The 26,042-nt window shown below is 48.4% G+C and overlaps 1 protein-coding gene across 1 annotated transcript; it reads right to left on the bottom strand.

Annotated features, from left to right (window-relative positions):
• Positions 1-13,393: 13,393 nt before the first annotated feature.
• LOC128847801 (melanin-concentrating hormone receptor 1-like) lies at positions 13,394-23,344 on the bottom strand. Its single transcript, XM_054047511.1, has 2 exons — positions 22,946-23,344; positions 13,394-17,589 (listed from the first exon to the last, which is right to left on the bottom strand). The coding sequence occupies exons 1-2, from the start codon at positions 23,013-23,015 to the stop codon at positions 16,541-16,543; spliced, it is 1,119 nt and encodes a 372-aa protein (XP_053903486.1). The 5' UTR covers positions 23,016-23,344; the 3' UTR covers positions 13,394-16,540.
• Between the last annotated feature and the right edge of the window lie 2,698 nt (positions 23,345-26,042).

Here is a 26,042-nt window from a genome sequence, read left to right as displayed (position 1 = left end):
TGTTATGGCTGATGGGAGGATGGGCTACAGCAAGGTTTCTGCAGCTATCATCCGTGGGTGACTGGTGATCCATAGAATGAAACCTGATTAGGGACTAGGTAGGTTGGTGAGGAAGGGATACCTCCCTTTTGCGAAGGGGTCCATAAACTGAAAAAGCTTAAGAACCAAAGAACTAGTTGGCCTACTTGGTCTACATCCATGGTGAGGAATGTGGTGAGGAGGGATGGGTCAGTGATTGTGGTATTAGCCTAGGATTTGGGAGACCTGGGTTGAATTCCATGCTCTGCCACAGACTTTGACCTTGGGCAAGTCACTTGGGGTAGAATTTTCTAGACATAAGGAAAAACTTCCCAAGCATCAGGGGTAAGCCCTAGAATTACCCAAGGAGGTTGTGGAATCTCCGCCATGAGAGTTTTTTAAGAACAGATTAGATAATCACTGGTCAGGGACGGTCTAGATCAGGGGTAGGCAACCTATGGCACATGTGCCAAAGACGGCATGCAAGCTGATTTTCAGTGGCACTCACACTGCCCGGGTCCTGGCCATCGGTCCGGGGGGCTCTACATTTTAATTTATTTTTAAATGAAGCTTCTTAAACATTTTAAAAACCTTATTTACTTTACATACAATAATAGTTTAGTTATATATTATAGACTTATAGAAAGAGACCTTCTAAAAATGTTAAAATGTATGACTGACATGCGAAACCTTAAATTAGAGTGAATAAATGAAGACTTGGCACACCACTTCTGAAAGGTTCCCGACCCCTGGTCTAAATAATACTTAATCCTGCCTTGGTGCAGGGAACTGGACTAGATGATCTATCGAGGTCCATTCTAGTCCTACATTTCTGTGATATTGCAACCACCACACATGATAGCCACATGTAACTAATTGCAAGGAAATGCCAAAAGGGAGCTGTTTGGGTGTGGTAATTTTCTGGATGCGACCTTAAAGATTCCAGAGTTCTTTCCATAGGACTCGAGGGAGAGGGGAGTAGGAAGGAGGGAGAATCAAAATCCCATTCCCTTACAGTTGTGCAATGACTGGGCTGCCCCAAGGTGGCTGTATTTCAGTGATGGAGCAGTACATGTATTAGTTAGTGCAGTGATTTGAGTGAAAAATGTTTTGTGAATGCCGCCTGTTGATCATGGGATAACCTTGTGAATTCCACATCTTGTCTTCATGAGTCTTTTGCAATAACTCATTATTGTGGCAACAAAAGAGTTTCAATCACACCTTCAAGCCCCATATTGAATCCACACTCCAATCCTGGGAGGACAGCGTTTGTGCAGTGTTATTCCAGTCTGCTTCACTCAGCATATGGATTCCAGTCTGGTTCATTCAGCAGATGGAATATAACGTGGGATGCATAGTCTGAAATTCAGGCAATTACTCTGAGTTGTCAGAATTTCAGTTCATTGTACTGATGACACTTCTTAAGAGAAAAGATTAGAAGTTCCCGAAAACAAGGCATGATCAGATCTGACGCATGTCTTAGACATATTACTAGGCTCAGAAGTTTAGTTGCCAGCTAGCTGTGCAACTCCAGAAAGTCTGGTTGTATGTCATTAAAATTTACCTAACCTAACACTCATTTGAAATGATATTCTCTTCCTGATTGGCAGCATTGCCTAGTGCAAGTACGTCTGACATCCTTTTGCAAACTGACCCCAAATGTCTGCATATGAAAGGATTAAGCCTAATCAAATGATCCAATCAGAGTAGGGTGACCAGATGTCCCAATTTTATAGGGACAGTCCCGATTTTGTGGTCTTTTTCTTATATAGGCTCCTATTACCCCTCACCCCTGTTCCGATTTTTCACATTTGCTGTCTGTTCACCCTAAATCAGACTAAAGAAATTGTAGTGTGTGTCCTTGGTCTAACCATCAAACATTTGGGACTGAGCCTGGATGAACGCTGCTGGCTCCTAGGTCGTCAGTGATTTGACTTTATCTGTCAGCTCTTCTGATGCATTGAACTCAAGTTCTTCTTGTGACTTTATTTTCCCTTCTTGAGTCATAAATTGCTGTTTCCTGGCTTCAGTTCCCATAATGCAGGACTAGGAGTTGAGCGATCTGGGAATTGTTCCTAGCACTCCCATAGCCTTTTGCTGGGACCTTCCTCTCTCTAGTCTGCACTTTCTCAGGAGTAAAATGGTGATAGTTATTTCCCTGCCTCCAGGAATGTTATGAGGTTGAGTTCATTGATATTTGTAAACTACTTTGAGATCCTCAGATGAGAGGAACCAGAGAAGAGCAGTATGTTAATATCCTCCAAAGCAGCGCACTTAGCCAAGGTAGGCACCGTTTTGGTGGGGCAGATTAGTGCTCCCAGATTAGCTCCCAAACTCACTCCTCTCTTGTGACCACAAAAGAAACTTCTGCTGTGATTTAGATTTAGATTTCTTTTGCCCTGACTTTATACTCCAGTGCTACTCTATTGACCTCAGTGAAGTTACTCTTGACTTGCACTGGGGTGTAAATGAGAGCAAAACCTGGTATTTCAATTATAGTCTAAGAACAGAGAAAGGTACGGGATTGCTTACGCAGCAGGCCTGTTTCCTTTGACGTTTGTCAAAGGGAAAGCCTAGCAGGGATCCACGCTTCTCCCTTCTCAAATTATCCAGCGCTTATTTCTCTGATTGTCCTAATAACATTAAACTCATGGACATGTGCACGTGACGTATGGGATCTAGTTCCAATTCCACCCCCGTGTCAGCATGAATTAATGCACCTCAGACGGTGCTGCTGGCGTTGGCAGAAGGAGGTGGCGATGCCGAGTGGTGTTGATGAATTGCTTTAGCAAGTCATTTCAGTCTTGTGATAGGTCTGTTTATTTTGCGTGTGTTTTGCCATTCATCAGGCGAGGTTCTTCATTTAACAAGTTAATTATTTTACTCAGGGAGCCAGTTATGTGTGTCCCAGTGTGCACACGCACACAAGTGGGTGATCTGAGATTTCAGCCTTGAGGGATGCTCATTAAGGCAATTCTAATATACAGTTGCCTAATATCTCCCCTGACGAAATGTAGGTACAGTACACAGCTATAATCGGTATTTGCAGGGGATGCTTATAATTATTCTTTGCTCTTCTCGAAGGCCTTTCATCCGCCCATCTCAGAGCACAAGTGATAAATTAAGCCTCATAATAATATGTGAGTTGGGAATTATTATCCATTATTGTACAGACTGGGAAATTGAGGCACAGAGAAGAAAAGTGTCTTGCTTAAAGCCACGGAACAAATCAGTGGCAAAGCTAGGAATGGAAGCTGGAACTCATGACTCCAACTCTAAGGTCTAAACTCTACCTTCTTATTGCCCCATTGTCATTTCTTATGGTGGAGGCTAGAGAGAGATGCAGGAGTTGATCCAGTGGTTTATAAACAGCCTGGAAAATCACCTTGCCAACCCCATTTAAATTAGATACTTAATGGTTGCCTACTGCTCCCTACACCAGGGTTTTGTAGCTAGACTCCACCTGCCCTCCCTACAAGGTGTCTGGTCTCCAGTCCCACCCACTCATTGCAGCCTTGGGGTCCTGTAGGCACTATTGCAATACAAATAAATAATATAAATGCTGCTTTAGGTCAGGCCAGGCCAGGACTTAGGGAGACTCCGTGTAGTGACATTAGGCAGCAGTCTGGGAACTAGAGACCCAGAGAGAACCACAGGGTCCATCTCCATCCACCAGCCTCAAGGAAGAATCCAGTATGCTGTAGCAGGAGAGAGTTACCCCTGCCCGGAAGCCAGAAGCTCCCGTTTATTTCTGCAGGTGGATGCAGAGCTTCTGCACCTCCATAAATATGGCTACACTCGCAGGTGACCTGGATGGCTGGCCGTGGCTAGATGTGCCCCAGCACCGTGGTGGTGGGGTTGTCCTGCTTCAGTTACCAGAGAGAGGAGCATGAAGAGAATAACAAACAAGAGCGGGTCTCTAGAACACATGGCTCTGCAAAGACAACCGTGAGGCTAGGCAACTGAGGTGTCAAAACTTGTCAGGCTCCTGAGGGCTTTCCTCATCCTAGACCCCTTGGTCTGACATGTGACATCCCAACAGATCCTCACACAGTCAGAACAAAGGCACAGCCACTGAGCACCTCTCTCTCAAATGCAGTCAGCGTAGCCCCTCCCCCACCCCCATGCACTGTAGCCCATTCACCTATTGAATGCAGCCCTGATCTCTTCCCTTTTCTCAGAAAAATAAGAGTAATTAACTATGCTGTAACGACATCATGCATGCCGGGCTAGATTTGCACGGTAGAGCCTCCCAGATCACAGAGGAGACATCCTAATTATCCTGATTGGGACATTAAGATGCAGAGTTTACAGGGAGATGCTGGAATGTGTTTTTCCCCTGAATCTGAGAGCGTCAGGGGAAGCGGTGGAAGCGGGGAGGTCTCATTAAAATCCCACCAGAAGGATATATAATTTATTTCACACGGAACAATTGATGTTTCCAATGCTACAGAAGGACTGGATATTAATTCCAGCAAATGGAAGCCTTATTATTCAGCTGTTAGTGTTTATGTTCTTAAAAGTAAAGCTTCAGGGGGTTATTGTGTCAATATTGGCTCAGAGCTGTATCTTGGCACAAAATGTCTCAGCCCAGGAGCAAATGTTTGTTATTGGGGTTTTTTTTTTTAATTGCATTTGTTGGAGAGACGGAAAAAAAAATCTGTTTGGAATAAAATGAGAGTAAAAAAGTAGGATAATCAGTTTTTAATTTCAAAGGTGACTTTTGCCCCTCTCTGTGGTGCGGGCTCTGGGAGGAAGTTTAGGTATGGGGTGCAGACTCTGGGATGGGGCAGGGAGTTGGGGTGCGGGAGGGGGACAGGGGAGTGGTGTTTACCTCAGGCGGTGCAGATCCCAAAGCGACTGGCGCACACACCCCTCCTGCAGTGGCTCCTAGGCGGGGTGGGGTGTGGCGGTGCGGGGCGGGGGGTCTCCGCGCACTGCCCGCAGGCGTCGCCTCCACAGCTCCCATTGGCCGCAGTTCCCAGCCAATGGGAGCTGTGGAGTCAGTGCTCAGGGCAGGGGCAGCGCACAGAGACATCCATCCCCCCGTCCCCCAGGGGCTGTAGGGACATGCCGTCGGCTTCCAGGAACATGGTTTGTTTCATGGTAAATCCACTCCTAGCCTTTGCACACTCTCATTTACGTGCATGGCCTTGTTGATGCACATAGTCCAATTGGGGCAAGTTCTGCTCCCTGTTACTCTGATGGAAATCCACTGAATTCCTTAGAGTTACTTCAGATTTACACGGATATAACTTCGGGGTAGAACTTGGCTCTTGTATTAATCACGAGTAGGGAGCTGTAGGGGCCAGGCCCTTAACCTTTAGTAATAGCTGAATTATTCAGCTGCCAGGCCTGGGAGAGTGAATTTGATTGAGTCTGACCTCCCTGGAGAGGAAGAACTGAGGCTCCTTCTTACAAAGGCTCAGCCACAGTGAGCGGTGGCATAATTCCAACACTTGTCTGCAACGGGAACTAATCGTGTTTAGTCCTGATGTAAGGTACCAAGCTGACAACTCCGGAGATCTTTCTGATGTGTCTTGTCTTCCCAAATGGTCCCAATGTAATTTATAAACGTTTCTCTATAAACAAGGGTTACTTTCCCACTACTGAATTGCAGCTACCTCTGCGGTGTAATGCCGCAGCTGTTTAACAGCAGTGCAGCACAGCCCGGTAGGGCAAGAACTAGGGATTCTGCTTTCATTTGCACTGAGGTAAATCAAGTGTGACTCCTTTTGAAATCAGTGCAATTATTCTGATGGGAAAATGGTGAGAGAGGAAAATAAGACCCACTGTATCCAGAGAAGAATGCAGGAGGAATTCCCCAATTGGAAATTGGTTGGAACACTGAGGTGATTCCTTACTCTTAAATACCATGGGCTCTCTAATGACCACCCGTGGAACTGAATTCCTTGCAAAGAATGGCACCTCCATGCTGCCAGCATAGCACCATGTAACAGCGTGTGCATGTATCTAATGTTTCCTTCTAGTAGTGCGTGGGTGGGTGTCAGTTGTCTGTTTCTTTCTGGTGATGAAGGACCAGGATTCTTGTTCAGGCTTCCCGGGGGTGGATAGGATTTCTCTGCTGCCTGCAGCTGATGGATTCATTGCACTGGGGACCACCTCAGAGAGAAGAGTTCCACCAACAGGAGCGTGGAGGGGAGCCAAAGTGTTTGTGGTTGCACAATGGAAGGGAGGCCACACTAACCAGCATGAGGGGATGGGCATTCCAATCAAAGCTCTCCTTATTTTGTTGCCTAATTATTGCAAATCCCCTCCCCAATGCTCTATTGCCACACCCACTTATGGAGCCTGCCTAGACCCCCCAAAAGTGCACCGCAGGGCTGCAAGGAATAAAGAAACTAGAGGAGGCTGTCAAGAAGCAATTTAATCTTTGTTGGTCATTGTATCACTTGTGCTCACCGGATGTACGTAAAACAAGGCAAGAGGAGGCTTATCTACTTGTGGTCCCTGTAACAGTCAGAAGGATTAAGACAAGAAGCCTGCGAGGAGGGGAGGGAATGGGTTGAGAATGCCGAGAACTTAAATGTGCCTGCCACTGGTGATTGTGTAGTGGACGAAATGCGTCAGTTTAGTGACCTGTGAGGATGCACAAAACTGAAAAAGCCATATCCTGCCCCCAGCCCAGAGCCAAAGTGATATGGCTATTGGCCCCTCCCACCTCCATATGCACATCAAACAGCTGCAAGCATCTAGATTTGCTCTGCGCAGCAGTTGCAACTTCCCCTCAGGGCGGGTTGCATAAGGGGCCCAAACAGTGAGGCAAAGGTTGGGAATGGGGTATGAGTTGAATCACTTCATCCTCAGTCAGCAGAGTTCTTGTAGACCCTTGGCCACAAGCTAGGTGTTTCTCTGCCAACCGATGGGCAGACAACCCACAAGAGGATGGCAGAAGTAACATCATCTCTCCTACCTTGGAGTAAATCCTCATGGCATGGACAGACCAGATTTGTTAATTTGCAACATGCTGCACCAGTTCCATTGAGTCTGGTTCTGCGTCTCTCACTGGCTGCCCTGTGATCAATGCTAAAATTAATTTTGTTTAGTTTAACCTCTTGTGAGTTTCATTTTCTCATGCACAAGAAGGGTATTGGCTCTCGCCTCTCAAAGGCTGGGTTTCCCTGGAACTGAGTGAGCTGTTCTCAGCAAACAGTTTACACAGTTCATTTCCTTCCTTTGTAGCCTAATCTGTAATTCTAAGGTTCATTCTAATTTAGCATGCCATGATCTGAGAGGGTTCGGCCTCCAGCTGAGCTACAGTAGAGAAGCTGGCATTAGAATGTAGATCCCGAGACGCACATGGGAAACAATTTAATACTTTTACTTTTATTAGCAATGTATTAACAAGCCAGACAAGATTGCACATGCTACAATATAGCAAAGGGGAGAGAGAGAGAACACAGAATGTCCAACACTTGCATTATGCACATCATCCCTTGTGGGCAGCCCTGAAGAAGGTGAGGTGATGCCTAAGATGGTCAAAAGGTGGTCATCATCCTGGTGCCTCTCATGGTGTACAGGCCAAGAAACAAGCTTTTATAATGTGTTATTCTGACACCCACTGTGTCTTATACATATTCATGAGGGTTTCAGCCTCTCCTCTGAACTTCCATACCCTACTTACGTTGGGTTCCCCAGTTTCTATAGTTTAACCATTTACATCATACTCATTAGCATTGACGTCAATTGGTTGCCATAGTATTACTGCAGTCAAATCTTGTGCATTTCAATTATACGTATTGCTTAAACGTATCTTAAAATATCAATAACTCATGTTCTGCACTTTCTCATTTCACACTAGTCAACTGGCTTATCATTCTTATTTACTACTGTGCTTCATCTTCTGGTGTTAAGGTCACTTGCTTGTCAATTACTTACATCAAGAAAAACTGTAGGCCTTGATTGGTTACGCTAAATATCTTACCCTATGGGCCTTAAGTCTGCTGATTCTCTACTTGTCACACCACGTCAATCAGTACTTATACCCTATACATCAGGCTGGCTACACCTTTGTGAATGATCTGCAAACAGATTCTGGTTTTTATGAACATGTTTCTAAGAATTATTTGATGGATGGTTTATGAGAAAGTGTCCCCACCTACAGGCTGCTAACTATCTCCACCAAGGTTCCTGCTTCAAGAATTCACTATTTGCTAGTTGTGCTGTGTGATTGGCAACTTAGGTCACATGGCATTGTTTTTTATTCCCGGCATGGCTGACTCCCAAAGCCACAACCCACAATGAACTTTCAGGATGGTTGTGTGGACCTTTCATCCTAGTTTAAGCTGAGAATTTAAAGGGATTCTCTCATCATTGCACTAGAACTGGTGCAGATCCACTGGAGGGAGCAATGGTGGGAGTGTCAGAACAGACCAGTAACAGGTGTGTTTATTACTGTATTGTCTAGCCCTGCTCTAGTCTACTTAGGATAAGAACGGACATACTGGGTTAGCTCAATGGTCCAGCTAGCCCAATAGTGACTGCTGCCAGATGTTTCAGAGGGGATGAACAGAACAGAGCAGATGGAGTGATCCATCCATCCCATTAACTCTCTATGACACTCTCCTGCCAACATAGCTTCTGCCTTGCACGGAGGTAGAGTAATTATGCGGATGGGAGAGCACGCGCCTGTTGGCATAGCGCTTCTAGTGTAGACCTGCACTCGTTGAAGGGAGGTTATGGCTTAGGTAGCAACTGATGAGGCCTAAGCAGATAGCATGCTAGCAAAGGGCTGAAAGAGTGAAAGGGGGCAGATAGGTGCAGGTATTGCCTGGATAGAGGCAATACCCATGATTGAATTCAGAAAGGAGGTGACTAAGGAGGGGCAGAGAGAGAAATGGCAGACGCCAAGGACAGAACCCAGAGGAACACCCTACTAAAGAGACCCAGCAACAGAGGAGTGCATTCGTGATCAGAGAAGTAAAAATGAAACCAGGAGGACAAGGTGCCTGAGACTCCAGTGCAATGTGTCAGCTTCCCAAGAAGGATGCCTTGATTCATGGCTTCAAATGCAGCTCCAAGGTCAAGAAGGATGAGGCGAGGGAAAGAGAAAAAGGGTCAGACAAGGAGAAAAGACCATAGAGCACATGGAGAATTGTCTCAGGAAACAGCAAAGGAAACTCTGCTCTCCCAGCATGCCAGATTGCTGATCTGAGAAACTAATTTGTGTCCTTTCTTACTACTCTCTTTCATCTAGCTATTTAGACAGATTCCAATTAATCACTGGAACAGATCAGATAAGGGGCTCGGCTTGTGTGAGTCAGAGGCAGAACTGAGGTGTCTTAATGGAGTGTGAGTGCCCTGACTGCATCTCTGTGCCCGCCTGAAGGTCTATTTACACTTGTGCCAGTGTGGCTCGATGTGTACAGCTGTGTACGAGGGCTGAATGCTTTCCTTTTCCACTGCCCCTTTTGTTCAGATATTGCAATCAATAAAATGACCCCAGTTCTCAAGCCTCATATATAAATGTCAAGAGCAAAATACACAAAGGGATAAATGCCACAGCAGAATAGAACATCAACATACTCACTGTGTTAACAAAGCAGGCTTTGCAAGGGCGGGAAATGAATGTGATGCCTGATGTTAACCATATTGTGCTAGACCGAGACAGAGCTTGGGGATCTATTCTATGCAGCTAAGGTGACATTTTGGTGATAGCATACTTCTGACTTTCCAAGCAAAGAGGTTCTTTCTGTGCTCTTGGTTGTGGAAGAGTCAGGGAGGTTCTGTCTGGGAGGGTCATGTGAAGATGGCTGGGTTGGGTTGGAGCCTGTGCAGAGGTAGCTTCGTCCTCTTTCCAAAGGAGCTCATGGGACATGGGGCTTGTTCTGGATGGAGACAATACAAACTAAGTGACAGCAAAGCCCCACCCCATCTTGCCATCTGAGGATTCATCTCATTGTGCCAGTGGGAACCCCTGGAGGGCAATGCTGGGCATCTGAGCCCTTGAGATCAGAGGCTCAGAATCTCCCCTCCTGACTCAGAACCCAGTTGAAGGCTGTAAATGGAGACCCTCTGCCAGGGCCACTTTGAAACTAGCAGCAACACTGGGAAATGGCCTTGCACCTCTTGGGAGGCAGGAATGGGCAGAAGAACTGGATTTTCCGGAACCAGAACCAGGTCAGACTTACACATGGCGATGGTTTAAAACTCTTTCCATCTTAATGGAAGGAGCTAGATGGGGCTTGAGGAAGACTCTTTTATTACCATTCCTGTTATAGCTTCCAGGTAAAGCTGCAGTAAAGAGAGGATGCACCATTTACTACAAAAGGATTTCCTGGGTGGTGAGCAAAGTCCCTTCAGACCTTCTTGTAGTGCTGCAGAAGTTACAATATGAGATGGGCCTGAAACCAGTCCCTGGCTCAGTGCTCCTCAGAACTTTGGTGTAGCCAAATTCTGGACCCACATTTTCTGGCTTGAGCCTGTCTCCAGTCACCATGTACTGCTGCTGTAATGGGACTTGAAGCAAAGGCACATGCACCTGTAAAAATGTGGTCAGCCCCCTCTCTCATGCATGCTGCATGTGCAGAGAGAGAGAAACTGGATAACTTACTCTGGGAAGGTGTCAAAGGAAGGTCAGCTGCAGGAAAGCAGTTCTGCTGGTTGCCCCCTGCTAGGCTCTGTCAGATGTGACCATGCATGTGAGCGGGGGTGGTCCTTAACAGTTGAAGACCAACATTCATAACACCCAGAGACAGTTTTCTGGTGTGTTCACACCACACGGCATAGCATCTGAAAGAGGAGGTGTGTGTTTCTCTTTGGGCCAGTGATGCTTATGTCTGTGTGCTGGGCTGAGAGTATGGCATTCAGTGCCTTATTAGATCCCTTCCATTAATGCCTGGGAGTCCTGCTCTCTTATTATTCATGACTTTCTCCCATCACCAGCACATCCAATATGTGGCCCATGTCTTACGGGATCCTAATCAGGAGACAGCTTCTTGACAAATATATTTACCACTGATCTCTTGTCACATGAAGGTCTGTCTCTCCCCCCTGGGCTGGCTGATGGAAGGGGTGGTGAGTTGGGGTGGGGAAGGCAGGGACATATTACCTTGTTCGCTGTGTCAGATGGTTCCTTTCCAGGGCTGCATTGCAACCCTAGTTATAATGGTGCTGCAGTCAGCCTTGCCATCTGCCTTGTCTTTTCCAGTCCTCAGCCACATGTGGTGGGCTTGGAGGGCTTGATCCTGCAGGTCAGTGGGAGTTTTGCCTGTGTAAGGACTGCAGGGTTCCAGGAGAAAGACTCACTTTTGTGGGGTGAGCCCCATTGCTGCCTTTCTCCTGCATGGCTTGGCTTCTCAGTCCAGTTCCATGTGACAGAATGGCCTGGCATTCTGCTTTCTTCGTGGAAGGGCAGAGGGCTGTTCTCCTGGCAGTTGTATGAGCTGTGACTATTCTAATTCTTCCATGGCTGGCCCCTTCACCTTACCTGGCTGGGCTGGGCCTCTCAGGCCTGATGCCTTTGTTTGATGCACTCAGAAGTTGTAGCCTGGGATGGTTGGGTAGCACCTCCTGTTAGCCTCAGCTGGGTGCACAGTTATTCCCATCCCATGCTTTAGAGGCCACACGGGGAGGATCAGGGTCTGGGGGTTAAATAATCTTTCACTCTCCTCCCTCTCCCCCATTTTATTTCAATCATTCTATTATTCCTCTCTCTTTCTCTCACACCCTGCCTCTCTCTTTTTCTCCATCCCTATATATCATCTTCCCTCTTTTCCTCTCACACCCCACATTCTCTTCCTTTTGTAACCTCATTTCCTCTCTCCCCCCCACCCTGTCCCTTTTCCCCAATGTTCCCTTCTCCCCGTCTTTACTCCACTCCCTCTCAGCATAGCCACTGGGACATCTGGCCTTGCTGCCCTGTCCTTTTTGGTGTTAAACTGCCTTTAAGAGGAGGGCCAACCTATCCTGTAAGATTATGACAGTTTCACTGCCTGTATAATGAGATCCGTTGGAGAATGATGGCTTCTGCCTGGGGCCCTGGGAAACCACCCCACTCCCCAGATACATATCCTCTTTCTAAGGAGTCTTTGCTGCTGTTGCTACAGACACTCAAGCTCTGGAACAAAAAGCAGCAAAAGGTTGTGCGTAAATGGAGATCCTAAGACACGTTCCCTGCCATTTCCTTTCACTGCCATCCAGGAGCCTCACTTGCCAAGACCCTAATTGGGCCAGGCTTTGCCAAAATGGCTATTACTAGCATAGTGGCTTTCTCCACAGGTGTATTTAATTGGCTGTGCCTGCTGCTGCTGCTGTAGAAATGGCACCGACAAGAGACAAAGCAGGGAGCCCTTTGCTCTTTGGAATACCGACCTTTCCCAGGACACTGTTTTCTCCTCTCTTAGGAGCTGGAGAGAGGGACTGAGGAGGCAGCCTGTGGAATGTCTGAGTCAAGAAAAACCTCATGGGAACAGGCAGAGAGGAACCTACTAAAACTGGTAACTAGAGCTCAGCAACTCAGTGATTTTTCAGTTGGGTGGCTGAACCAAAACATCTGAAAAAAAAATTGGGTCATTTCAAACCAAAACTGATTTTTTTTTCCCCCTTGCCAAAACAAAAAATTGTGTGTCTCAAACACAATTGTGAACATTGTTTGGAAGAGACATGTCAAAATGAACCATTCAGACTTCTTTGAATTTCCCCCCCTCATTTTCTTTATTCGGCCAAAACGGATCGTCAAATTCAACCCGAATTCACAAATAATTTTGGTCTCCTGGAAACTGAATTTTTCGGCAAGTTTACTATTCAACCAAATTTTTTCCCCCCAGCTCTACTGGAAATGTTACACTCTCATAGTGTGAGTTGTCAGATGCCGGCTTAGAGGGGGCCCCCGCCCCTGACAGTCAGGACCTGCTCATACCGACAAGTCAAACCGTGTCTGAATCCCATTGAGGCTATAGCCAAGGTCAAACAGCCTTTAAGCACTGGTTTTAAAATAGGTGTAAGCTGGGGATCTTCTAACACAACTTTTCCCTGATGTAGACAGGGACTAAAAGTCTGGTCCCTGAAAGATGCACGGTGTCTTTCCCTTGATTTCAGTGTGAGTTGAGGGGCATTCAACACTTTTCAGGCAGTGCCCAGCACCTTGCAGGATTGGGTCCATATGAGAATGGACAGGAGAGGGGAAAGGATGCCACCAAAGACCATTAAAAGCTAAATTTCACAGAGAGACACATTTCTGTGTGACCTGGTTATGCCTTGGAAAAGGCGTGGGCACCCACACATGCTCACAGAGCCATTTACAGTTCTGGCTCCTTGACTCATTGGCCAGCCTGTGATGGGAAATACAAAGTGTTTAGCAGCATTGGGCTTGCAATACGGGATCAGACGGAGCACAGGCCTGGAGCCAACCAGCTCAAGCACAAATGTCTTTATTGTACACGAGATAACAATATGACACTCTCCGAGAGCGAAATACCAGCAGCACGAAGTACACAAGAGGCCTTAGGCCCCGCAGATACATCCAGCACAAACTTTGCGGACAGACGGATAACTACACATTTGTAGCATACGCAGGGAGCGTTGGGGAAATCCTCTCAACTTAAACTCTGTTGGTCTTGATCCCTGAAGAGGTCTGTGCGGCCTGCTCAGAGATGCACGGGAAATGCCCAACTCCTGCAGGGTGGCAGAGTCTCTACCACAAGGACCAATATCTGATTCACACAAAAATGAAACCAGCCCCCTCCCTTACCTTGGGGGATGTTTGATTTGGTTTTCCATTTGTGGAGCCTCGGGATTCCCTGTCTCCCTGCTTTACCTCCCCCACAGTTCCTGCTCCTTGCAGCAGCTGGCACTATTCCATCCAAGGAGCCTCATCCAGAATCTCTCAACACCACTCCCTGATCACAGCCCGCCCTTAAGCACAGGCCATAGGGAACAATCCTGCTTTTGCTCTAGAGTGCTGTTCTGGGGGAATCTAACAGGTCTCCTCCGCGTCTCATGTCTGTGATTCAGGCTGTCCAGGTGGGGTCCTGCAAGTTCCGCAGTCCGTAGAGCAGCCCCAACTCCCTCTCTGGCAGCAGACCCAGAAGGGATAGGGAAGTAGTCCCCCCTTCCCCCGAACTCTATTCTCCCTACTTCAGCAACAAGAATGGAGAAGGAGCAGCATGGGGCCCATTGCTGCTTGGAACCCATCCTGGCTCTAAGAACCGGGAGATGCTATCAAGTGACACATGGCATTCCTGCCTCGGAGGCCGAGCCTGCTGCCTCCACACCAGGCACAGCCCCTGACTGAACAGGGGAGTGAGGGACATTTTGTTTTATGCCTGGTTTGGGAAGAAAGGACCCATTCATTCTGAAGATCTTCAGTTCAATGTAATAAAACCCTGCTCACCTAGCAGTGAGTGGGGAGCTGGCCTGGACGGAAGGGAAGATGAGCTGCTGCTTAGGGGATTTTTGGGTAGTTCAGTCCCCATGTTCTTCCCCTCCCAGAACTTTCCTCACTCAATCCATTTCTTTTATTAGAATGAATTGGAATCAATCTCCATTGGCTACTGTTTCTCACCAGAAAAGGAGACACAATCCTCCCTCCTTCCCACTTCCTTACCCAACTGGAGGGTCACACAGGATGTATTTGCCCTTCTTGAGAAGAACAAGACTCTCCTTAGCAAACCCCCAGACCCTGTTCCTTATCTCTTGCTCCCATCTCCTCAGGGAAGTTATTGGCCAAAGAGCAAGTAACCAAAATAAAGCTCCCCCTAGAATCTGCACAGGTGAGTTAAATTCCATGCAGTCAGGATGGGAAAGAAGATCAGAAGAGGAAAGAGTATGTTATAGACCGAAAGAGTTGACTGCCCACCTATCTAGATTTATCCTCTAGGGGCAGAGAACAATATTGGGAGACTACAGTGCAGTCATGAGATGTGTGTGCTTACATTGGTGCATGTAGTTAGAGAAATAACGGTGTGTCTATATGGGGTTGCCTGCATGTGTATCAGCTAGTGTAGATATAGGTGAATGTGTGTGCATGTTAATGGGTTTTGTGTGTGTGTGTGTGTATATACACACACACACACACACACACACACACATGCCTACAAATGTGTGCGTGGTTTCTGAAGAATGTTTTGTAGTTGTATGTGTGACTGTGTGTAGCTGCATGGAGGTGTGCAGCGGCGTGGATGAGTGTATGATTATGAGGATGTGAATTAGCTCCTTTGCGCCGTATGTGGTCTCTGTAGGAGTGCATGTGAAACAGTGTGTGTTTGTAATGTTTCTTCTACATCAAACACATCCACAACAGTCACTTGCTCCTTGTTTAACAAGCAGCTTAAGACTTTCCTGACTGTCTCCTGGGACTCCTGTGCAGTCTATCAATGTAATCCCCAGCACTTAGCTGATCCATGTCCCTCTAATAGGTGAAAGTACCTCGCAGTCTCTGGAGAGATAGAGCTGCATTTTCCAAATACGGATGTTTTGGTTTTAATTGGTAATATTATCATTATCCTCTGGAAGTCCCTTAAGCAGCTGCATTTTCTCAGAGCGACCTTCTCCCATTCTCTTCCTCTACACACATCTGCCTTTGTGCACGCTGGCTTGTTTGGAGGAATCTTTAAAAAGCCACCTGTGTGATATTCCTTAATGAACATGCAGACTGATGGGCACAGAGGGAAACTGAAGGAGCAGCATGAGGGAAGCAGGCTCAACCGGATGACTATCTACAGATCAGGTGTTAGGAGCAGCAGCTTTGCTCAACTGCGTGAAATCCCTTGAAGCGTACAATCACTATCTTCCAGAGGGCCTGATTTTGCTTGCAAATATATAGAGACAGCTTGTCAAGGCCCCAGAATCCAGTTCCTGAATATTCATAGGTCGGCCAAGCAGCATAGCTCACTGGAAGCAGGTTGGGACTTCACCAAAAAGTCCAGAGGATCTTGGCAAGGCAGGAGTTCCCTCACTAATGCTTGTGGGTTTGTTCCTCAGGCACTTTGAAGGCTGCTTTGCTGAGCAGTTCCTTGTCTTTTTGCTTCTGGAATTTAAGCATAGGCCTCGGTAAGCTCAGTTTTCTAGCCCTCTCCCCCTTTTTTTAAAATAGTCTTTTTAAAAAGTTCAAGTCTTAAAGCAAGAGGGTCCATATCAGCTTCTTTCCCAGAAACAATGGTCAAACAGTAAGGACCCAATTGAGATCCTTTTGCTAAAGGCTGGCATGGCGTACAGTGCCAACAAAATACCTTTCGAAGACGTCTCTCTCTTCATGTCTCCCTCTCTTTCCCTTTTCCCTCCAAGAGGAGCCCATTGTTCTGTGTGAAATTAAAAGGAATTCCCAAGTCCTTCCTCAGTGGACCAAGGAACCAGTATGCAGAAGCTTTTAGATCAGGGGTAGATTGAGTGCAGAGCCCTGTAATGAGAGAGGACTCAACTGTGAGTCTCCAAAGCGGAAGCCTGTAGTCCATGTGCTTCACTGAGAGCAGTCAAAAGCTACTTCTTATACACAGCCCTACTTACTTTGTGTCATTCCCAGAACAGACCCCCAAAGCCATCTTTTGGCATGACCATAGAGTCCCTAGTGAACAGCGACAGTCACAGGCAGCGAGTGTGGGGAAAAGTCCTCCAGAAATTGAGTCTGCTGAGTGGATTCTGGTGCAAGCTTTAGGCACACACTGGCCTCTGTTGCGCTGTTGTTGTTGATGGAACTATTGTTACGGAACTGCTCCTTGGCAGGACGGATGGCCACCATGAACTGGCGCTTGAAGGTCTCACTCAGGGCAATGTAGAGGAAGGGGTTGAGGCAGCTGTTGGCATAGCCCAAGCTAATGGCGAAGTTATAGGCATAGAAGAAGGCAACAGAAGGCGTGTCAATGCCGAGATGCACCAGCTGGAGGATGTAGAAGGGGGCCCAGCAAATGAAAAAGGCAGAGCAGATGGCAACTGCCATGCGGGTGACTTTCTTGGTACGTACCTGGAGGCTCCTCTGGGGAAGGGGGACCACAGTGGTAGCCATGTGCTGGAGGATCTTAAAATAAACAACACAGATGACAATCAGTGGGATAGCAAAGGCCAGCATGAACTGGTAGAGCGTGAACCAGTAGACATCAGTCTCGGGGTTGGGAAGCAAGAGAGCACAGCGGACAGTCCCATCCTCCAGAGGCATCAGGCCTGCATACATCCACACGGGAATGATGGTCAGAAAGGAAAGAAGCCACACCAAGCAGATTACTGAGGCTGCTACACATGGTGTCCGGACATAGGTGGATTTCAGAGGGTAGACGGTTGCCAGGTAACGGTCGAGGGTCATCACTGTCAGGATGTTGGTGCTGGTGATCTGGCTGTTAGTGTCCAAGGCGGTGATGATGGTGCACAAAGGAGCCCCGAAATACCAGGCGCCGTTACCAAGGAGCTGGTGGATGAGGAAAGGCATGCCCAGCAGGAAGAGGAGATCCACGATGGAGAGGTTGAAAATGAAGATGTCGGGCACGGTCTGCTTGCACCTCAGCTTCTTCTTCTTGACAATGGTGTAGATGACGATGAGATTCCCGACAATGCCCAGGAAACAGATGATGCCGAACAGGCTAGGCATGATCACATTGGTGTAGGGGGCTGCCCTTTCTGCCCCTGCCAAAACAAACCAGAGCCGTGAGTCTTAACAGCCTGGGCTTCATCCCCCACTGTGCCAATACCCCTGTGTAGCTGGATTTCTCCTCAGCTCAGAGACAGGTTTAAGGAATTCTGAAATTGTGTGGATACTAAAGTGGGGGTAATTTACACCTTTTCCTGCCCTGCCCAATGCACATGGCACACCAGCTTAGTTTCACATTTACATCCTCTTTGCCATATAAGCATCCCCATAATGCAGTGGTTTTCAAACTTTTTTTCTGGCGACCCAGTTGAAGAAAATGGTTGATGCCTGTGACCCAACGGAGATGGGGATGAGGGGTTTGGGGTGTGGGAGGGGCTCAGGGCTGGGGCAGAGGTTTGGGGTGCGGGGGTGAAGGCTGCGGGGTGGGGCCGGGAATGAGGGGTTCAGGATGTGGGAGGGGGTTTGGGGTACAGGAGCGGGGTCAGAACTCTGGGCTGGGGGTGCAGGCTCTCGGGTTCTGGGATGAGGGGTTTGGGGTGCAGGAGGGGGCTCTGGGTTTGAGGGGGCTCAGGGCTGGGGCAGGGGTTTGGGGTGCAGGAAGGGGCTCTGGGTTGTGGGGGGGCTCAGGGCTGGGGCAGGAGATTGGGAGGTGGGCTTGGGGCATGGGTTTACCTCAGGCAGCTCCCAGTCAGTGGCACAGCGAGGGTGCTAAGGCAGGCTTCCTGCCTGTCCTGGCACCACGGACTGCACTGTGCCCTGGAAGCGGCCAGCAGCAGGTCCAGCTCCTAGGCAGAGGCGCGCAAGTGGCTCGGTGTGGCTCTTGCCCACAGGCACCATCCCCTCCCCCCGCTCCTATTGGCCACGTGGAGCTGGTGCTTGGGGCAGCACGTGGAGCCCTGTGGCCCCCCGTCTAGGAGCCGGACCTGCTGCTGGCCACTTCTAGGGCGCAGCATGGGATTGGAACAGGTAGTGACTAGCCTGCCTTAGCTGGGCAGCACCACTGACAGGACTTTTAACAGCCCAGTCGGCGGTACTGACCAGAGCCACCGCAACCCAGTGCCTTACATTCCGCGACCCAGTACTGGGTCACGACCCGCAGTTTGAAAACCACTGCCATAATGTACCTCAGTCCTGACTTGAAACAGCTATGCCAATGTACCTCAGCTCTGACCTACCTCCTGCAAGAGGTCTCTAAAGCTTCTCCTAAATACTAAGGCCAAGGTTTTCAAAAGCGGGTGCCTAAAATTAGGCCTCTGAGTCCATATTTAGGCACCTGATTTTCAGTAGTGCTGAGAACCCAGCTGAAGTCAATGGAAGCTGCAGCTGTTCATCACTTGTGGAAAGCATTAGGCCCAGATAACCTTGTTATTTTCATTTTCACTTGTTATGTTGATAGTCTCTGTAGGTTAATGGCCCAATGGCCAATGCCAACTCACACCTGATTTCTCTGCATGACATCCCAAGTCTGAGTTAGTGTTTGCTGAACCTACTGCCTTGTCAGGAAGCGCCACAAACCACATGTGCAAAGAGAAGACCACCATCCCCAGTGGAGGCAAACCACTTTTTTATCTTGTTATTTTTCTCCTATGGGGTATGTTGTTTCCATGGGAAGTCATTGTGTAAATTATTTGTGTGCCTGTTGAAATGATATGCACTGCAGTTCTAGCATCCCCTAAGCCCACTCTATGACTGGCTCTCATTGAATTGCAGATAATTCAAACTGATTTTAATTGGGAACACTTTTCAATTACTCTATTCTTCTGTCTCCTTAACAACTTGTTCCTGCAGGGGTGTAGTGCAGGAAGTGGGGGACATTTACAGTGGAACCCAGAGAAATAAAAACTAGCAAATATGTCACTAGTGTTCAGTCCCTCTGAACAGCAGATACCCATTCAGGGCCAAGTATTGCCAGTTAAAACTCTTGAGTCCAAAATTTTATCTGTTACATCAGAGTAAATCTGGAGTAACTTGACAGAAGTCAGTGGAGTAACTCCCAATTTACACCGAGGGTGGGGGTCAGAGAGCAGGATCAGACCCAGGACTAGCAAAACAGACTTGTGCCACCTCAATCATGTCATGTTTGCTTTCTAGGGAGCAGAGATGTGACAAGTCGCTGGTACCGCTATGCTTTTGACACTTGGAAGCCTCAGGATGAGTCATAGACAAAGCCAGGTAGGAACATTTTGAATCGATAGCCATATGCATCCTATCTCAAGCATCCGCACAGTTGACAGAACACAGCCAATCAGCCACAGATGGGAAGAGCCTTGTCACAGGTAAAGCAGACTGGTTTGCTAAGGATTCATATTTGTATCTCCAGCAAAAAGAGCCCCCTGCTGCTTCATCTGCTGTTGATTAGAAACTGAAATGAATGATGAGAGTCTGTTTGGCTGATGTCTTAGGAACACTCTGTCCAAACTAACTGAAAATATATTATCCATAAGAAAAAAATCCATATGCCTGTGAGATTTTCCTGCTGGCGCCCACCCTCCATGTTCAGCTCATAATAGAAATAACTTTGGCACAGGCTGTTTCCAGGGGATTAGTGACCCACTGAGCTTAATGGCCCCTGTCATGGCTGTGGTTGAAGTGTATCAATTCCTCCCAGCTGGTCATTAATCCCCAAGAAAAGCCCTGTGCTCTATGGCTTTAAATAACACTCTGCCATAGAACACAATTGAGACCTGTTGTTGCTCCCACATTATCAAGCCCACACATCTCCAGAGCATCCAGACTGGCCTCCCTCTTTCCCAGAGCCTGGAGGTAGGAGACTAGAAGAATAAGACTCTCCCTCCAAGCTGCTATATAGTAGCTAGTATGAGATGTGTGTCCTCACCCCCCGATTCCAGGATTGTGTTATTAAAACACAGGACATTCTATTCAGACTCCCAGCCATTAAAATGTACTTTGCTGGTGTATAACTGAGTTTTTTAAAATGCTTGTAGTGGTTTGGTACAAGCACAAAAAATAGCAAAGTTAATGTATGTACAAAGGCCTCACATAAAGGATTATTTATATAGCGCCTTTCATCCTGAAGGATCCCAAAGAGCTTTGAAGACTTTGTATTTAAAGCACCACTAAAAAGAAGCCAACACTGGGATGGAGGGCAGCATGTATGCAGACGACTGGTGCAGTGTGTACTGAACGACAGTGGAAATAAGGGGACATTTTAGCCAATGAGAGACACAGACAGTCAGTGCAGTGTAGACAGGACCTTAGGGTTTAAGGCCATATGAGTAAGTGTTGCAATGAATTTAGTGTGTGTGTGCACTAGTGCCCTCCACTGAATAAAATCAGAACTACTCAGCTGCATGGATTAGACTCTGTTCTGCTACCATCTGAAGGAGATTCTCCTTTAGCTCAAGTGGGTAGGGACTTTCAGAGCAGAAGGATCTGAGCTCTATCTCCATGGCTCCAAAGTGGCCATGCACTGCAGAATTCTGACAACTACTTGAATTCTTATATGGCAACAAGATGTGTCACAATTTGATGTTACTGTCCTTGTTAATGGCTCTACATCTCATCCTGTGATCCATAATCAGTCAAAACATTCATTCACTTTCATGGAAATTTTGCCTGAATGAGGATCACAGGACTTGGTCTACAGAGCTTTATCTCTAAGGTGAGAATGTACTTGGAACAAATGTATCCAAATACATATTAAACTGTCTTTTAGTGTGTTTGCTAACGAAGGACTTAAAGTGAAGCATTTAAGTGAATAAAGGTGACGGTGTCATCCATCTTCTGAAATAAGGGGCTAGAGCCTCAGCTGGTGTAAATATTCATTGCTCTATTGCAGTAGTTCTCAAGCTTATTTGATCGGGTCTCCCTTATTTGTGTCTGTAGTCATTTATGTCGTCCGCCCGTCTCTCCCCCCCCCCGTACATATACCGCCACCCAGTTCTGAAGGCAGCACTGTGCCAATAGCAGCACAGAAGTAAGCGTGGCCATGTGAAAAGTGATATTTGTAAATATCACTTTTCACAGCAGATGTAGTGCCCCATTGCCACCCTTCTGCGCTGCCACCCTGGGGCTGGTGGCTGGAGTCCCACCATCTCCAGGTGAGGGCTTGGGAAGGAGCTGGGAGAAGGCGAGCCAAGCCTGGGCTGCCTCCTATTGAAGGATGAGGGTGTGTGAGAGGAGAGCCTGGGCTGTCAGCCCTGGGACATGGGGGCTCCAGCTGTGCCCTTTATCCCCACCTCCTGGTTGTGCACAACCTTTCTGCATGAGCCTCATGACAGACAGAGCTCTTAAAAAAACCACCCGCACGCAGCTTGCCCCTCCCTTGACACTGTCCTGCACCTCCCCTGGGAGGCAAGCCCCCCCCCAGCTTGAGAACCGCTGCTTCTATTGATATCAGTGTCAGATCCTCAGCTGCTGTAGATCCTTGTAGTTCCTTTGAAGTCAATGGAACCTCACCAAGGTACACTACTGAGCACCTGGCCTAATGGGCTTCTTCACAGGATAAACCATATTGGCTTATGGCTATAAGGTGGTAGCAAGGTCCAAGGGATAAAGCAAAGGACCCAGGACCTGGGTTTTGCTCCCAGCATTACCAGGTTCCCTTTCTGATCCCAGCCACACTGCTTACCTTCTCTGTGCCTCATTGCCCAGCTGTAACACTGAGATGATACTTCCCCTCCACTGTGAAATGCTTTGAGAGCTAGGGCTGAAACGTGCCGCCGTAATGCTAGGATTGGTGATGATTATTGCCTTAGGCTCAGAATGCAGTGCAAGGATTTCAACGGGCTATTGCGAATGTTAGAATAAAAAATAATAAGGCTGAAGCCAAAGGGTTCCGGGCTTGCCCTGGAGGGATGAAGTCCCCCGCACTACGGCTATCGGTTAATTGAAAGGGATCTTTGCTGGGAACTTTGCAAGCTGCCGCATTCAACTTCTCCCTCCCTTCGCACTCTGCACGGAGCCCCCCGGCGGGGTCCAGAGAGCGGCCCCCAGTGGAGCCGGGAGACCAGCGCAGGAGCTGTCCAGACCAGCTGGTTCTGAAGTGTACATTTCACCAACTTGCCGCGTGTCTAATTGGGGTGGGGGCGTGGGGGGACGGCCGAGGGAGGGGAACGGAAGCGGAGAGCACAGCCCTGTTCCCCGAGGGTTACGGGGCAGGCTAGGCAGAGGCGCTAAAGCAGAATCTCCCCTCGGTCCAGGCTCAGGGCATCTTCTTGGAGCCGGTTCCGTTTCAAGCCCGGAAAGTGCAGGGCGTGTAGGTGAGGTCAGCGCTGGGCTCCCCCAAACCTCCGCGTACCGGTAGCCGGCACCAATCAAAGCCGCAACCAGAGATCCCCTTGCCAGAGGCTTCCCTGCCCACCTGTCCCAGCCCATCCCGTAGGGTCTGCTGCTGCTCTCAGCCCCGCCGGTCCCCCGGCCCGCACTTACCGGACCCGTTCCTGGGAGCCCAGGCGGAGCAGTTCCTTGGGCACTGGGACAGGGAGTTTTCCGAGGCCATCTGGCATCTAGAAGGGGAGCCACGAGGCGAACCTCAGCCGGATTCCTGGCCTTGCCTGGACGCCTGCCCGCTCCCCGGCATCTCTCTGCGGGCCCCGGGGCGTGGGAGAGGGAAGGGGCCGGCGGCAGGCGGGGCAGGGTCTCTTGGGCAAGTTGGCAGGGAGCCGGCCCCGGGGGACTTCAGCGAGCCGCCGGGCTGGGCGGCTGGAGCCGATGTTCCGGGCGCTGCACGGGTCTGGCGGCTGCGGACATGAACTTGGCTGCTTCGGTCCCGGCTCCGGAGAGAGCTGCGGGGGCAGCCGAGCCTGCAGCCCCTAGCGGCGGGCGCCGCGTCAGCCTCCAGCGCTGCTCCCCTGCGCCCGCAGCGGGGTCAGCCCCGCATTCACTGCCGCCGCCGCAGCGCTGGCTGCCCGGGAGGAGCGGCGGCCGGGGCTGGTCTCCCGCCCCCTCCCCGGGGCGCTCAGCGCCGCAGCACTGACATCAAAGAGCAGCTGACTCCGGCCGCCACGCACACGCGTTCACACACAGCCGTGTGCTGCGTGGCATTGGCAAGCGGCGCCGCCGAGAGCCGGGGGCGGAGCGGGGATGGAGGGGGTCCTGCCCAGGAGACAGCGATCCAGCCGGGCAGCCGCTTCCTTCCACAACGGGACTCTGCCCTGGCAGGCTGGGGGAAGAGGACGCGGGCACAGTGTTCAGCCTGGTGTCCCCTGTGGTAAACCTCGCTGGGCTTTGGATCAGGCGGGGTGGGAGGTATGGGGGGGGTGAGGAACCAGTTCCCCCATGGGGGTATTTTCTCCATTCTCCTTGTGTATTTCCCCTTTCCCCACACTCCTCCCACTCCCAGGACTGACCCCCAGCTAGGACATGGTCCCAAATACAAGGAATTAGCACAACGATTCCCAAACTTTCCCATACTGGGTCCCTCCAGGGCTCCCTCTCATCTAGCTGGGATTCCCCCGCCCCCCATTTACCAACTGGAGAAGGGCAGAGTGGTCAGGAGTGCCTGACATTTGTTCATGACCCTCCCCAGAGATCATGAACCCCAGTAGACAAACCCTAAATTAGCACATGGTGCCACCCCCTATTTCCCCTTCCTGGAGCTAAAATCCTAAAGAGATGGTTCTGCTCAGCCCAGTCAGACACATACATCACTAGCCATGGATTTTGGTGTATTGTCGATGAGCCCCATATGGATTGAGGTTGAGCTCAGCAGTGCTCCCTTGGTTGTAATGAGTCATTTTCTGGCCACCAGTGAGAGTTTGATATGATCCGTTTTTGTCTTTTCGATTGTTCTGCTCTCCTGGCGGTAAATGGGCAATATAGATTTCTCTCTCTCACACACACAAAGTCCTTTTGTCAGTGAGTCAGAGCAAGCACCACTAACAGATTTGAGAGAGTGCTGTGGGCTGTCAAGACACCAGATAAATTACCCACCGAAAAGCGTGTAAACACCAGTTTCATCCTCTGATCCCCCTCACCTTCCTCTGACTCAGGCTGCATGTTTCATTCCACGTTTGAGATAGTTCTTCTTGTAATCAATTCAACATTTATTATTTAATTATTTATTGATTGGATTCCTGAACCTGGAATTATTTTTTTTAGACTTTAATTTTAGCTTTAGCTCTCTCCATGTACCATTGTGAGGGCTGAGATCAGTGGAGTGGTTGCTTTTCAAAAGTGTTGTGCACCCACATCCTTAGTTGAAGTCAGTGAGAGCTGCAGGGACTCATCTCTTAAAATCAGGCCCTTGGTGTGCACTTCTCATGATTCATACATGGATTGTCATTTCAGCAGAGTTTGACCCTAGCACCGCAGCTTGGCCCTCCAACCACTTAAGTTAAAGGAGTATATCACCATTAGCTGGCAGCAGCAGTAGGCTGTTATCCTCTAGTGGATTAGCCACTAAAAGGGAGATGTGACACTTGCATTGCCGATGTGTTATGCACACAGAAGGACTGGAGGCAGGAAGTGGCAAATTCTCCACTGACGTTTTACTGGTGTAAGTAAGTGGAGAATTTGACCCAAGATGTTTCTCAGCAGTTGGATACCCATGGGATATGAGAATGTGTGGAATCAGTGAAGCTTATGGAAAAGTGACATTGTCCAGAAGGTAGATATGTTTCTTTAAACAGCTTTTTCCAGGCCCAGTTTTAAAGTCTGTCTTACTTTTCCCAGGGGAGGAAGTGGCTTTCTGAACAGACACCAGTTTTTCTACAAAGTGGAAGTTTGACATTTAAGCTTCAGCAGGTTTCCAAAGCAAAGAATTATTTCGGCACTTACACCTCTAACATTATTGTTCACTTGTGAAACAGTTGCAGCTTTAAAGGAAAACTGCAATACAACTTCTCAGATACCTGAGGTATAATAGACCACAATGTCAATATCTCCCAATGCACAAGTGGAATGGGCTTATCTTCCTGTAATCTGATACTCTGTACTTGGGATTCATTTTATCATCAACATCATAATTTTATGGTATTATTCCACGTTGTATTATTCATCATTTCTCTTAAGGCCTCAGCAACATCGGGACCCTATTGTGCTAAACCCTGTACAAACATACAGTAAAAGGCAATCTCTGCCCCCAATGGATTTATAGTCTAAAGGACAAGCCATAGCAGGTGGATTAAACCAATGGGGAAGAGAGGATGGGATAACAAAACAATCAGATGTGTTAGCATAGACTAGCTGCATGCACAATTCATAGCCCATCAGTAGAAGCAATAGGAGTAATCAACTCACCACCTGCCTGGCCATTGTGAGACAGCAGTTTTCTGTGTGCATTATGCCGGTTTATCTAAATCCGGATCCAGCAGGCAAAACTGCCATTGAAATCAATTGTAGAAATTGGAAATGCAGTATAAGTGTTAAACTAACCACTTTGTCTAATTGCAATGAAAATTGAGTCACTAACCCACAGTGAAAATGTGCCTTACATTAAAAGAGAGAGTAATTAACAACCAAACAGGGGGCTGCCATCTTGCTAGTTTAATGAAGTAGGTTAAGGCACAGGAAATGGAGGAAAGCC

The sequence above is a fragment of the Malaclemys terrapin genome, chromosome 13 (genome assembly GCF_027887155.1).
Source record: "Malaclemys terrapin pileata isolate rMalTer1 chromosome 13, rMalTer1.hap1, whole genome shotgun sequence".
NCBI classification, from domain to species: domain Eukaryota; kingdom Metazoa; phylum Chordata; order Testudines; family Emydidae; genus Malaclemys; species Malaclemys terrapin.
This window is presented reverse-complemented; position numbering and strand designations above follow the sequence as displayed.